The sequence below is a fragment of the Plasmodium sp. gorilla clade G2 genome (assembly GCF_900097015.1).
Source record: "Plasmodium sp. gorilla clade G2 genome assembly, chromosome: 13".
In the NCBI taxonomy this organism is placed as follows: Eukaryota; Apicomplexa; class Aconoidasida; order Haemosporida; family Plasmodiidae; genus Plasmodium; species Plasmodium adleri (nom. inval.).
The window spans coordinates 71,262-85,772 of NC_041705.1; the positions used below are offsets into that span (position 1 = coordinate 71,262).

General features: G+C 18.6%; 4 protein-coding genes across 4 annotated transcripts; 2 read left to right on the forward strand and 2 right to left on the reverse strand.

Moving 5' to 3' along the window:
- Positions 1 to 353: 353 nt before the first annotated feature.
- Positions 354 to 1,535, reverse strand: PADL01_1301400 (deoxyhypusine hydroxylase; the record flags this gene model as incomplete). The annotated part of the gene is made up of 1 exon (XM_028683535.1): positions 354 to 1,535. One exon carries the CDS (start codon positions 1,533 to 1,535, stop codon positions 354 to 356), a length of 1,182 nt encoding a protein of 393 aa, XP_028539704.1.
- Positions 1,536 to 2,532: 997 nt separating this feature from the next.
- Positions 2,533 to 7,339, forward strand: PADL01_1301500 (DEAD/DEAH box ATP-dependent RNA helicase, putative; the record flags this gene model as incomplete). The annotated part of the gene is made up of 3 exons (XM_028683537.1): positions 2,533 to 6,485; positions 6,681 to 7,106; positions 7,210 to 7,339. The coding sequence occupies 3 exons, from the start codon at positions 2,533 to 2,535 to the stop codon at positions 7,337 to 7,339; spliced, it is 4,509 nt and encodes a 1,502-aa protein (XP_028539705.1).
- A 535-nt stretch (positions 7,340 to 7,874) lies between these two features.
- On the reverse strand, positions 7,875 to 8,669 carry PADL01_1301600 (40S ribosomal protein S7, putative; the record flags this gene model as incomplete). Its single annotated transcript, XM_028683538.1, has 2 exons — positions 7,875 to 8,040; positions 8,251 to 8,669. The coding sequence occupies 2 exons, from the start codon at positions 8,667 to 8,669 to the stop codon at positions 7,875 to 7,877; spliced, it is 585 nt and encodes a 194-aa protein (XP_028539706.1).
- Positions 8,670 to 11,883: 3,214 nt separating this feature from the next.
- Positions 11,884 to 14,286, forward strand: PADL01_1301700 (conserved Plasmodium protein, unknown function; the record flags this gene model as incomplete). Its single annotated transcript, XM_028683539.1, has 1 exon — positions 11,884 to 14,286. One exon carries the CDS (start codon positions 11,884 to 11,886, stop codon positions 14,284 to 14,286), a length of 2,403 nt encoding a protein of 800 aa, XP_028539707.1.
- Between the last annotated feature and the right edge of the window lie 225 nt (positions 14,287 to 14,511).

A 14,511-nucleotide genomic window follows, 5' to 3' on the forward strand; every position in this document is an offset into this window, starting at 1 on the left:
AAAAATAAATATATTGAAACCTCATTCCAACATCTTTTTATTTTTATCATTTTAACATTAATAAGTAAAACATATGGTTGTGTTATATGACAATATAAAATTCGGCCAATACATAAAAAAAAATACATATATAAATATATATATATATATATATATATATATATATATATACATATATAAATTCAGAATTAAAAATGCTTAATTATATAAAAAATTTAATATTTGAAATTATGAAAATTGAAAAATCTTCATATTAATAAAAACAAATTTTACAATAAAAAATAAATAAATAAAAATATATATATATATATAATATAATATATTACTTAATATTTTTTTTTTTTTTCTGGCACCTAGTTAACCTCTATAGATATATTTAAATTTTCTGATATGTAATCCAAGCCCACTAAGCAACTCTCAGCAACAACTACACATTTATCCTTTGAATATTTTTTCAAGGTGTCTATAATTTGTTCTTGTATTATTTTATATTCATCAGAATTTAAATTAAGACTTCCTAAAGAACCTAAAGCTAAGGCAACTTCATGTCTTACCATTTCATGCTCACTAATATTTTTTAATGATGATAATAAATATTTTAAAGAATTTAAATGTAAGACTTGACCTAATACAAAAGCTAATTCATGTCTAAAAATTGCAGATGATTTATCATTTATTAGGGCTTCACCTAGTGCATTCAATGATATATCTGTTTCCATATCTCTTAATAAAAATAAAGCTTCATATCTATTTTTTAAAGCTAATTCTTTATTATTTAAATCTCTTATTAAATCATAAACATTTTTTTTATTATTACTATCTGATATACAAACTACTGGATCTATAGTATTGAATTTTTTTTTTGAATTCAAATATATATCATTAGTATCATCATCTGGAATATAACTATTGCTATTAATATTATTATTATATGTATTATCATTTAGCATATTATTTTTATATGGTTTTATTTTATTAATACACGAACAAGTTGTATATTTATTTTTTTCTATCAAAGAACTTAAAGCTAATTCACATGTTTCTCTTACTTCTACATTTATATCATTCAAATGTTTTTTTATTATAGGGATATTAGATTCACTACCAATAGCAGCCAAACCTTCTGCAGCTTCGTGTCTAACCATTATATTTTCATTTTCATCATTTAATAAATTAATTAATATATTATTACATTTTTCATTACTTATTTGTCCTATTACATAAGCTATTTCATGTCTTAATAAAATACTATCGTTATTTTTTAAAGCAAAAGTAAGTATATTTATTACTTCATCGATATCATCCTTATAAACTTCTCTGCATTCATATAAAGCTCTCATTTGTTTTTCTATATAATCATTCTTTATGTTAACTAAATATTTCAAAATGAACTCTTTGTTCGTACTCTCTTCATATTTTATAATTCTCACTTTATTATTATTACTACCACCTGTTACACTATCACAATTGATATAATTATTATTTATAATATTTATGTCATTTATTTTATTTATGTTGTGGTTATTCTCTCCCATTTCAAAATGACTTTTATATTATATAAAAATATGAAAAAAAAAAAAAAAAAAAATTAACCTCTTTATATTTACAATCACTTTAAGAGAATAGAAACAAACAAGAGTCATATAATAATAATTTTTAAAATATATATATTTATAATATGTACATAAATATATAAATAAATAAATATATATATATATATATATATATATATATAATATTCAAAACAAAAAAAATAAGAACATTGCATACATTTTAATATATATATATATTATTATATATACTATTCCATATTTTACAATTTTCAACCTCTCCTTTTTATATTATTATAAAAAGAAATAAAGAAAAAAAAAAAAATTTATTTAAATATTGAAAATTATTAAAAAGTATAATATTGAATAATAATTTATAAATATTTAAAGTAATTTTTTAATTCTTAAAAAATTATAATATATATATATATGCATATTACATATATATATATACATATATATATATATTATATATATATATATTCTTTGCAGTATTATTATATATATTTTATTTATATATATGTGCTCTTTTATAATACAACACTATAATAATTTATTTATAAGATACTGTTGTTTCACATGATAAAAAATGTTTTATATTTCTTATATTAAATAATATAATTATTCAAAAAAAAATAAAATATTATAATAATATATTTTTCATATATGTTTTTTTTTTTTTTTTTTTTTTTTTTTTTTTTTTTTTGTTTTTTTTCCTTATCGCAGCACTTTAAATTTCTTTGATCCTTTTAATATTTATAGAAAATTTAAATCTTCTATATATGAGAATAAAACAATATTTAAATAATATATAACAATAAATATATATAAAACATTATATATATATTTATATGTATATTTATTTATTTTATTATTTACCCCCAAGAAACCATGCTTTTCTAGTAAACTTTCTTTTTTCTTTATATAAATAAAGCAATAATTATAACATCGATATATTACATACATATATAATTTATTTAAGATGACAAAAGGAAATACAATATTGATAGATCATATTAATACGACTATTATAAAAGATGAAGAAGAAAAAAAAGAAATGATTCCAGGAGATGACTGTTCAAATTCATCAACACCACTCTATTTTAATGATGAACCCAACAAGTTAAGTAATAAAGAAAAAAAGAAATTAGAATATCAAAAAAGAATACAAAAGAAAAAAGAGAAACAACTCAAAAAAGTTCAAAAACTAATTACAAAAACGCAATCAGGGTCGTTAAGTTATTTGAAGAATAATATTGTTAGTTCGTCTGTATTTAATAAATTAATAGATGAAAAAAAGAAAGAGGGAAAAAATAATGACGCAAATAGGAACAGTGATAATATAAATGACACAAATGATATATATAATAATAATAATAATAAAAAGAACAAAAAAAATAAAATTAAAAATAATAATGTGAATAATATGAATATACAAGAATATTCTTCCGAATCATCACTTGAAGAAAATAAAGGGAAAAATGATTTGTACTCTCATTTAGAAAATATATCAAAAAAAAAACTGATCAAAAAATTAAAAAATAAAAATAAACATGCCAAGGAAATTGAAAAAAAAAAGCTATTCAAAAAAATACAAGAACTCAAATTAAATAATACAGAACAAAAAAATTTAATGATACCTTTTGATATAAAAAATATATCGAAAAATAATGAACATTTAGACAAACTTCTAAAAACATACGAAGAATTAAATATTGAATTACCACATTATTTAAAAATAATTAAAACGAAGATAGAGAAAAAAAGGAAACGATATCTTGACAAAATTGAATATCTAAAGGAAGAAAAAAATGTACAAGAAAAAGAAAATATTATAAGTGAAGAAGAACAATGTGATATAAAAAAAAAAAATAAAATTAATAGTTTTAAAGAACAATCACAAAATTATATAGAAACAAATAATATCAATGAAACGTATAGTGATCAAAATACTAATATTTTAAAATCTGAATCCAGTGATGAGGACTATAAAAAAATGAACCCACACAATAATTACCATGACAGTGATATGGATGATGAAAGTATTTCTTCATATCATAACAGTGCAGAGGAAAAAGAAAAGGATTTAAATAAAAATATAAATAACAACAACAATAATAATAATAATAATACATGTAATGGTGATAAAAGAAAAGTGTGCTATAAAAATGTACAGGTGAACCGAAAAGAACATATTGATAAAGTTAGGTTATCTCTTCCAGTATTAGATTATGAACAAGAAATTATAGAAGCTGTCTTAAATTATGATGTAGTTTTTATTAACGGAGAAACTGGATGTGGTAAATCAACACAAGTACCTCAATTTTTATATGAATATGGTTTTACCTCAAATAATTATTTTATTGGTATCACTCAACCAAGAAAAATAGCTGTCAAAAGTATTTGTAATAGATTAAATGTTGAACTAAATGAAGAAATTTGTGGTTATCAAATTCGATTTGAAAAATCGTATTTTTTAAAACAGAGTAAAATGAAGGTTATGACAGAAGGTATTTTATTGAAAGAAATTATGAGTGATTTTATTCTATCAAAATATAGTGTTATCATTCTAGATGAAGCACATGAAAGAAGTATAAATATGGATATTATTTTAGGAATTTTATCAATAATTTGTAAAATTAGAAACGATAATTATCATAATTTCAAATCAGATATTATACCTATCAAAATTATAATAATGTCTGCAACTATTAATGATAATAATCTTTTTAAAAATAAAATCTTCCAAAATTATACTACTGTAAATATTCCAACTCAAAAAATACCAGTTGTAGATCACTTCCTTTCTTATACACCTAAAGATTATGTTGAAGAGGCAAAAAGAAAAATTATTCAAATACATAAAAAGCTTCCACAGGGTAGTATATTAGTTTTCTTAACAAGCCAAGAAGAAATATATCGTTTATATAATATGCTATCAAATTTAAAAATAACAACTTTGAAGTGTGAGGAACAAGGAGAAAATAAAATTATGGATGAAGTTAATTTTGATGTATTTGATTTAAGTGAAGGAGAGCAAAATAAGGATGAAAAGGTAAGTTTGTTTTTTAGAGAAACTGATGAAAATAAAGAGAAGAAAATTTTGTTCGACGTATCAGAGGAAGAGGATAATGTGGACAGTGATAATAATAATAATAATAATAGTGATGATGATAATAATAATAATAGTGATGATGATAATAATAACAATAGTGATGATGATAACAATAACAATAGTGATGATGATAACAATAGTGATGATGATAACAATAGTGATGATAAAAATAATAGTGATGATAATAACAATAGTGATGATCATAACAATAGTGATGATCATAATAATAGTGATGGTAATAAAAAAAAAAATATTATTATAAATACAAACAAATTAAATAATAATACCAAAAAAAACTCAAGCATTTGGAAAGGAAGTGATGGCTCAGGTACTCTAAAAATTTTTAAATTGTATTCTAATTTGCCAATGAAAGAACAAATGAAATTATTTCATAACCCTAAAGATAATGAACGTATATGTATTTTAAGTACTAATATTGCTGAGACATCACTTACACTACCAAATATACGTTATGTTATAGACTGTGGTAAAGAAAAAAGAAAAATATATTCAAATTTAAATGATTATTCATATTATATAATTGATAATATTAGTAAATGCTCAGCTATACAAAGAAAAGGTAGAGCTGGTCGAATTTTATATTTATTAAAAAAAAATAAAAAGAATAAAAAAAAAATGGAAAATGAAAAAGGACATGTTTATAAATTATATTCATCTAATTATTATAATTATTTTTTTAAAAATGATAATGATTATCCAATATTAAATTATCCTCTCGATTCTTTAATTTTATATTTATTAAGTTTTAATATAAAAAATGTTGAAAATTTCCCTTTTATTAATAAACCTGATAAATCTAAATTTATTGAAGCAAAAAAAAGATTACTATATCTTAATTGTATTCATTTTGTATATAAAGATATTCAATTCCTTTTTAAACACATAGATCCAAAAAAATGCCTAAAAAATAGTATACAATTTCATATAAACAAATTTAATCCTCATAATAAAAAAGATGGAATAACATTGACAGGAAGTTTTATATTATCATTACCAATAAGTACAAGATATGCTAAAATATTTACAGATGTTTGCTTAAAATCATTAGCTATGAAACAAATACATACCATACCTCTAGCAGCATTATTAGTTTCTTCTTTATACCTCGAATCCATCTTTTCTTATGATTATAAACTTAAAATGAAATATATGAAAAAAAAAACAAATAATAATAATAATAATTTAACACTTCATCATCATAAAGAACAAGAAGAGAGAAAAAAAAAAAATCAGAACAATTTGATAAACTTATTTTTAGTAAACAAAAAAAATGAAAAAGACACATTCACAAACAGTGATGATCATGATGATGATGATACATTGTCAAGTTCTAATAATGATATATCTGATGATAATTTTATAAATAACATCAATATTGATGAACTAGAAAATTTTAAAGAACAGTTTGATAATGATATACTTTTTTATTTAAATATTTGTACAAAATTTTATTTTTCAAAAGACAGAAATACAACATGTCAAATTATGCATCTTGATAAAAAAAAAATGAATGAATTGTTAAAATTATCAAATCATTTATTAAAAATCATAAATTATAAATTAAATATAAATATATCTTTAGATATGTTAGAACAAAATATTTCTGATATCTCAAAAAATATTATTCATTATGCAGTTATACAAGGATTCATAGATCATCTAGCTATTCGTTCAGATCTGGTTCATAATGAATATGCAAGAAATCAAAATATTAGTTATAATAATAAAAAGGCATATATAACTCAAAATATGAATATACCTATATATATAAATTCAACCTCTGTATTATATAACAACAGGTAAAAAATTAAAAAAAAAATAAAAAATAATAAATTTCATATATTTTTTGTAAGCACACATATATAAACATATGATTATATATATAAACATATGATTATACATACATATATATATATATATATATATATATATATATATATATATATTTATATTTATTTATTTTCACATATATGTACACTTTTATTCCCCTTTAGACCTTATCCAAAATACATTCTTTACAACTACATCACAAAAAACAGAAACTCCTATGTTATGTTTGACTGTTTAAAAATCAATGATTCAGAATTAGCAAGTATTACTAATGTTTGTATTTTTATAAATGAATATGAAAGAATCCCACCAGCAAAATATGATAAAGATAATGATAAAATTATTGTTTATATAAAACCATTATATCTACCTTCTTCTCATTACTTATCTATAACAGATAAAGAATTAAATGAAAAAGATTTTCTTTTTTATAATTATTTTGCATTATTTATATTAGATGGATCTATGTTTTTAAAAATGACAAAATTTCAAATATTCTATTCACATACGACCTATGATATAATTAATTCTGCGCAAGAAAATATTAAAAGGTTTATCGAAGCCTTAAGAAATGCCCAAATAAATAATAGGTACTATCAAAAAAAAATATATATGTAAAAATATATAAATATATAAATATATATATATATATATTATTCCTTTCATGTTTTGTTATTTTATTTTTCCTTTTAGAACTTCCTTAATAACTAAATGGAAGGAGGATAGAGACTTTCTCAAAGACGAATTTTTATCCTTGATTGAAAAAAAATTTAATAAAAATCAAAATGACTTTTTTAATAATAATTGGCCACCCGTGGATTAATATTACATGTCTATGTGTGCATGTAATTATATTAGTTCAATAATTTATTCATCGTCCAATTTTTTTTTTGTTAATATATATATATAGATATATAAATGTATATATTTTTGTTCCTCAAAGTGCATACATTTTTATAATATATCAAGACACATTGATTATTTAAAAAAATATATTTTTCTAAATAAAAACCATTAAATAAATATATTCTCTTTGCATATAATATTTAAGATATATATTTATTACCTTTTAATTTTTTATGATAGAAATTTTAATTTATATATTTTTTTTCTAATTTTTGTTTTTCAAGGTTACTCTTATAAAATAAAAAAAAAAAAAAAAAAAAAAAAAAAAATAAAGATAATAATAAATAAATAAATGAATATAGATATATAAAAATAAATAAATATATATAAATAAATATATATAAATAAATATATAAATATATATATATATATTTTTTAAAAGATAAAGAGCTCTAAATTATGAATGAATTTCATGCCTATAATTTTAAAAATAAAAAATTTTAAAAAGAAATTTATTTATCATTTGTTGGTGGTAAAGAGAAAACGGCATCTCTCCTGGTAATCTTTTTATAAACAGCAGCAAAACTAATAAGTTTCTCTTCTATGTTATCTCTTTGTCTTTCTTTAGAATCTAACATAATTTTAAAAACTCTCTTTCCGTCTGCTTTCATGCTTATTCTACAAAAAATAAAAAAAAAATAAAAATAATAAAAACATATATATATATACATATACATATATTTTTCATATATATTAAAAAGATAATATAATTACAAATTGTTATATTGATACGCATATAATTATAATAATACATGAAAAAATAAATATATATATTCCTATGAATGCATATTAACATATGCTGTATTATTTATTTTACTTATTTATTACCTTTTTCCAATAATTTCACTTGGAGATACAATATCTTCAAGAACTGAATCATATACACTTGTTAAAGTTCTTGATCTTGGAATAATTTTGAATGATTTATTTTTTTGCTTTCCTTTTAAGATAGTTCTTTTTGCAACTAACACAACATATTTTTTAGTTTTTTTTTCTAATTCATTAATTAATTTTCTTTGGATTTTTCTTACATAGGTTGTATAAATTTTGTAAGGAATATAAATTAAAATTGTTTTCTTTTTTAATTTTTCTACTTCTATTAAATCACATGATAATAATTTTATTTCTTTAGCATCTGTTTTTATATCCGAAGAACTAGATAATTCAATGTCTAATAAACATTGTGCTATCTCTTTTTCTAAGTCGCTTGGGTTACTTTTTAATACTCTCTTTTGAACAGCATCCATTTTGACCCTTATTTTATATTAATCAATTTTTTGATTTCTTAAAAATTAAATATAAAAATAAAAATTAATTTTCTTTTTAAATATATCCTATGAAAATTATAAAAAATTTTAAAATATATATATTTATATAATATATATATATAAAAATGTATAATTCTTTTTATTTTTTTTCATATCAAATTTTTTACAAATATATATATATTTATATATATTATATTATTGAGCCTTCTAATTCTTTTTTCTTTAAATATATAAAAATATTTACATATAATAATATAATATGGAAAATATAAATTATTTTATATAAATATTTAAATATTTATAAATAAATATACATATATATATATTTCACTTTATTTATATTTTCTTATTTTTATTTTATTTATTTTTTTATTTCCCTTCTTTTTATTCTTATCCTTACCTTAATTTTATATATATTTTGCCTACTTTCTGTTTTTTTTTTTTTTTTTTCTTTTTATTATTATATTATTTTTTTTTTTTTTTATAGGAATGAACAAAAATTATTTCGATTTTTATATTTAACAAAATATATTTATTTATAAACAAAAACGAAGTTATAAGTCATCACAAAATAAAAGTTACAAATAAATTTTTTTTTTTTTTTTTCCCTTTTTGAATATTAAATATATTAAATATTAAATTTATATAAAAAATAAATGTAATCTTAATAAATATATATTATATATATTATTATATGCATATATTATATATTTATATATATATATAAAAATAAATGTGGGATATGAATGAAAAATATTTAAAAAATTTATTTTATAAAAAATTTTACATACATAATATATTATTTATATATATTATATTATGAAGCATTATACATATATATATAAGTGTTGTGTTGAAATTTTTTATTAAAATATGTAAGAAAAAAAATTTAGAATTGAATCAATATATAAAAAAATATATATATATATAAATATACATATTATTATATATATATATCATAATATGTATGTATAGATATATATATATTTTTAAAGTGCTTATATAAAAATATTTTCTTCTTCATTCCTTAGATAAAAATATATTATCTCATATACATTAATATTGATGAAACATATATAAAAATAAAGAATTATAATAATATTATATTGAAATTATTATATATATATATATAATATTTCATATATTTTTTTCTTTATATATAATATATATAATATATGTATAATCTTAGTAATAATAAGAGCCTCAAGTTTAAAAATATATATATATACCCATTTTTATACCACACCACTTAAGGCTCTAATTTTTTTCCCTCCTTAAAAAAAAATTAAAAAGAAATATATAATATTATATATAAATATATATACTGTGAAAAAATTATAATATATATGAATAATTTACATTTAATATAAAAGATAATATGATCAAAAAAAAAAAAAAAAAAAAAAAAAAATTAAAAAAAAAATTTATATATATATATATGATATTTATATACAAATTTATTAAGAATGTGTTTTTTTATTTTCTAATTTAATATATATATCAAATACATTTATATATTTTTTATATGAAAAAAAATGCATTTTAATATATAATTATAAAATATATATGTATATGTATACATATATATGCTTATGTTCTTAAAACTGATTTTTATTGAGAATTATAAAATATATGTATCATTTAAAAAACAAATAAAATCAGGCAACTGAAAACATACATACATATATATATATATATATATATATTTATAATGAATGAGCTTTTTTTTTTAAACAAAGTTGCATAAAGAATACAAATACATACACAAAAATTCTATCCCCTTTTTTTTATATATTCAAGTAATATTTAAGAATTTCTATATAATAAAGGATTAATAAATATTTTATAAATATATGTAATAACAATGGAGAACACAAAAGGAAAATATAAATAAATGGAGGGGTGTTATATGGGAGCATTTTTTTTTCTCTTAACATTTACAAATATAAAGATAAATGTTTGTAAATATATATATTTATATATATATGGAAATAAAAAAGAGAACATAATCTTAATAATTTGTAATTAAACCATGTTAAAATAGATAACCATAATATTACATTATTTCAATTATAATTAATTATTATTATTAATTTTTTGTTTTATTTTTTTTTTCTTTCTTACAAAATAATTATATATTTATTAAAATGTATATATGTATATATATATATTATGTGGTTTTATAAAACATGGTTCAAAAACATATACATGTGGTCTTTTAACATGAAAAAAATATATACCAGTTGTATTTTTATATATATATATATATATTTTTTTTTTTTTTGTAATATATAAGAAAATGTAAAACGTTTGTTTCTAATTAAAATATAAGTTTTTCTTTAATAGCTATATACAACCACCTTTCGATTATTTTGTTAAAATTTTCCCCTTATCCATTTTTTATTTTTACAAATAAAGAAAATAATATTATATCTACAACAACAAAATTGTATATATATATATATATATATATATATATATATATATGTAGATTTATTTATTTATTATTCCCCTTTTAATTTATGGAATAAGTTCAAAGTAACTATTCACAATATAACATACTTCATTTTAAATACTAATATTTTAAAATTGTAATCATTTCTTTCTTTTTCTTTCCATGCATATTAAGGGTTTGATTATAACAATTCTGAAAAGTAAATATATATTTATATGTAACATTTTATGCCATTTAAGGAAATTTAAATTTTATATAAAATTTTTTAAAAATAAATAATATGTAATTAATATTAGGTGTACAAAATATGTATGTATGTTTTTTTTTTTTTTTTTTTTTTTTTTTTTTTTTTTTTTTTTTTCCCTCTCTCTTCATTTATTAACCTTATTTACATTAAAAAAAAAAAAAAAAAATCTGTAGGATCCTTAAATGGTCACCCTTCATAAAATAAATGTAATGATAATTAATTGATTAATTTTTTTTTGTGATAAATTATTTATTTAGCGATATTATATATATACTTACATATTAAAGTATCTACAAACGTTTGAACAACGTTGAAAAATAAATAAATATATATATATATATATATTTTTATTTTTTGATAAATACACCTTTGTATATGCCTGTAATCCATATAGAACATGTAACAATAAGGGAAACATATTAAAATATAAAAATGTTAAAAAAAAATTTATCCTATACCTTTATGTTTGTACAATTTTTGCTTTTTTTTAAATGAAATTTTGGATAGTTAAAAAAAACGTTTTCTCAAAAAATCCTTTTAGAAATTATAAAATTATATATTTGAAGAATAAAAATGTAAATAACTTTTTTCGTTTGTTTTCATCATCACCCGTTTGTATACCTAAAAGGGTAGGGTTTATGAAGCCGTCGTTCAAATTAAATAGGAAGGCTCAGAAATATATTGTTAATGTTCAATGGTTAAAAAATAATGATACGAAAAAATTAGAAGAACTGTGTAACAAAATAAAAAAAGATGCAAACAGCTTTGATAGTTATGAACTTATTGATTTGATATATTATCTAAGTAAACATTCTAATAAAAATGTATATTTAACAATTGAACCTTTATTATTTCATTTTTTTCTTAAATATAATAAAAATAGTCATACAATAAATTTAAATGGTATATCAATACACAGATTATTAAGAGTACTTACAGAATATCAAGATATTGTATATAGAGAATGGATATATTCAATCTCTGAAATAATATCAAAAAAACATGCACACATCTCTATGAGAGATATACAACTTATATTAGATGATTTGGCATTATTTTATGATTTTCAAATACATAAACACATTATACCTTTTTATAAAACTATAACTAATCGAATTAATGAATTGGAAATTAAACGACTACCATTTCTAATACATGTAATTGGTCGCATAGGATCTAATGATAATAAATTATTATATGTACTTTTTAATACATTAAAAAATAATATATTCAAAAGTGAATTATATAGGTCAGATTTTTCAGGACTCATGTTAAGAGGATTAGCTAATCTTAAAATTGTACCACAAACAAATTTATTATATCAGTTATATAAACCTATAAGAGATAATATTCATTGCACCAATATTAAATATATATCATGGTGTGCTGATGGATTTTCTAGACTTAACTTCTTCTATCCTTTACCTCTTCTTGTAAATCAAATACTCAAAATGAAAGACAAAATATCTCAACTCGAACTTAATGATTTTTCATCAATATTAAATTGTATACAATCATATATATTAATAAAATATTATAATAACACACAAATGGAACAGAATATTTGTAAACATTATCAAAAAAAGATAAATAATATAGATAAAAACAATTCATTCTATTCATATATAAATGATGAAAATATTATACAGGACCATTTTAATTCAAAAACACAATATTGTAACATATCTCAACCAAAAAGTGGTGACAATAAAATATATAATCAAAAGGATGAAAAGATAAATAATGATATGGTTTATAATAATACCTCACAACAAAATACAAATAACAACACAGATATAAAAAATAATAATAATATGAAGAAAAATAAAAATATGAACTATATGTTTAATAATTCTAATCAATATTATAAAAATATACAAATAAATAATAAAAATCCCATTTTGGAAGAAAAAAAAAATGGTTCTTTTCAAAATAATAAATATCCAAATAATGATACAGATATGAATTTTTCTATTTCTATTGAACAATTATATGATATTTATATAAAATTAGAAAATATAATTTTAGAAAAAATAAGTGAAAGTATATATAATAGTACTCCTCCATATAGAGTTATTATGTTCGAATTAATGACCAGATTGTTTAGATTTTATAATAAACCAATAGATCTTATTATTACTATGAATACACATAGATATGATACACCTATATTGTTAAAATATTCAAATAGCTTGCAACTCATTTTATCAAATGAAAAAAATAGATTAATGAGCAATTCTAACTTATCTTTTTATGTCAACAAGTTTGATATTTTAAATGATTTTTTTTTTCGAACAGATCATAAAGAAACAGATGAACATAATATGAATAACCATAAATCGAATGAAAATAACAAACATTGTAATATTGAAAAAAATAGTAACGATATCTCTGTTAATATTCCTCTACCAAAAATATTTAAAACTTTTTTACATTCCATATATTTTAGAACTCCCGCTTTAGGAGGTAGAACTATTATGTTACTCTTAATTGCTCTAGTACGATTAAATTTTGGTCAAAGAGAAAAATTAGAATATGAACAAAAAATAAATACTAATATTTTACCTCTTATGAAAGCAAGCGAAATATATAGACCATTAACACACTGTATTATTCGTGAAATTATAAGGAAACTACAAACATTTAATTCAGAAGAATTAATTATTTGTGCTATATGCTTAAATGAATTAGATGCATTAAATTTAAATAAAGAATTATTTTCATTACTAATTGACAGGTTTTATAATTTAAAAATTAATAATTACATGACCAGTGATCAATTAGCACAATTAAAAACTCTATTTAATTATTGGATTAATCATAAAAGAAACATGATAATTGATAACTTAAAATATTCAAACACAAAACAGTTTAAGCATTTTATTAGACCATAAGGACAGGAAATATCAAAAGTGACAGATAAATAAATAAATCAAAATTATAATAACATACCATTTTTATTTTATCTTTTTTGTTAACACATTTAATAATATATTTTACCTAAAAAATTTATATATTTTGTATATATATATGTATATTTTTTTATTATTTGTTTTTTTTTTTTTTTTTCCATATTTAAATTATCATTTTTGTACAACATCTTTTACTTAATATAATTT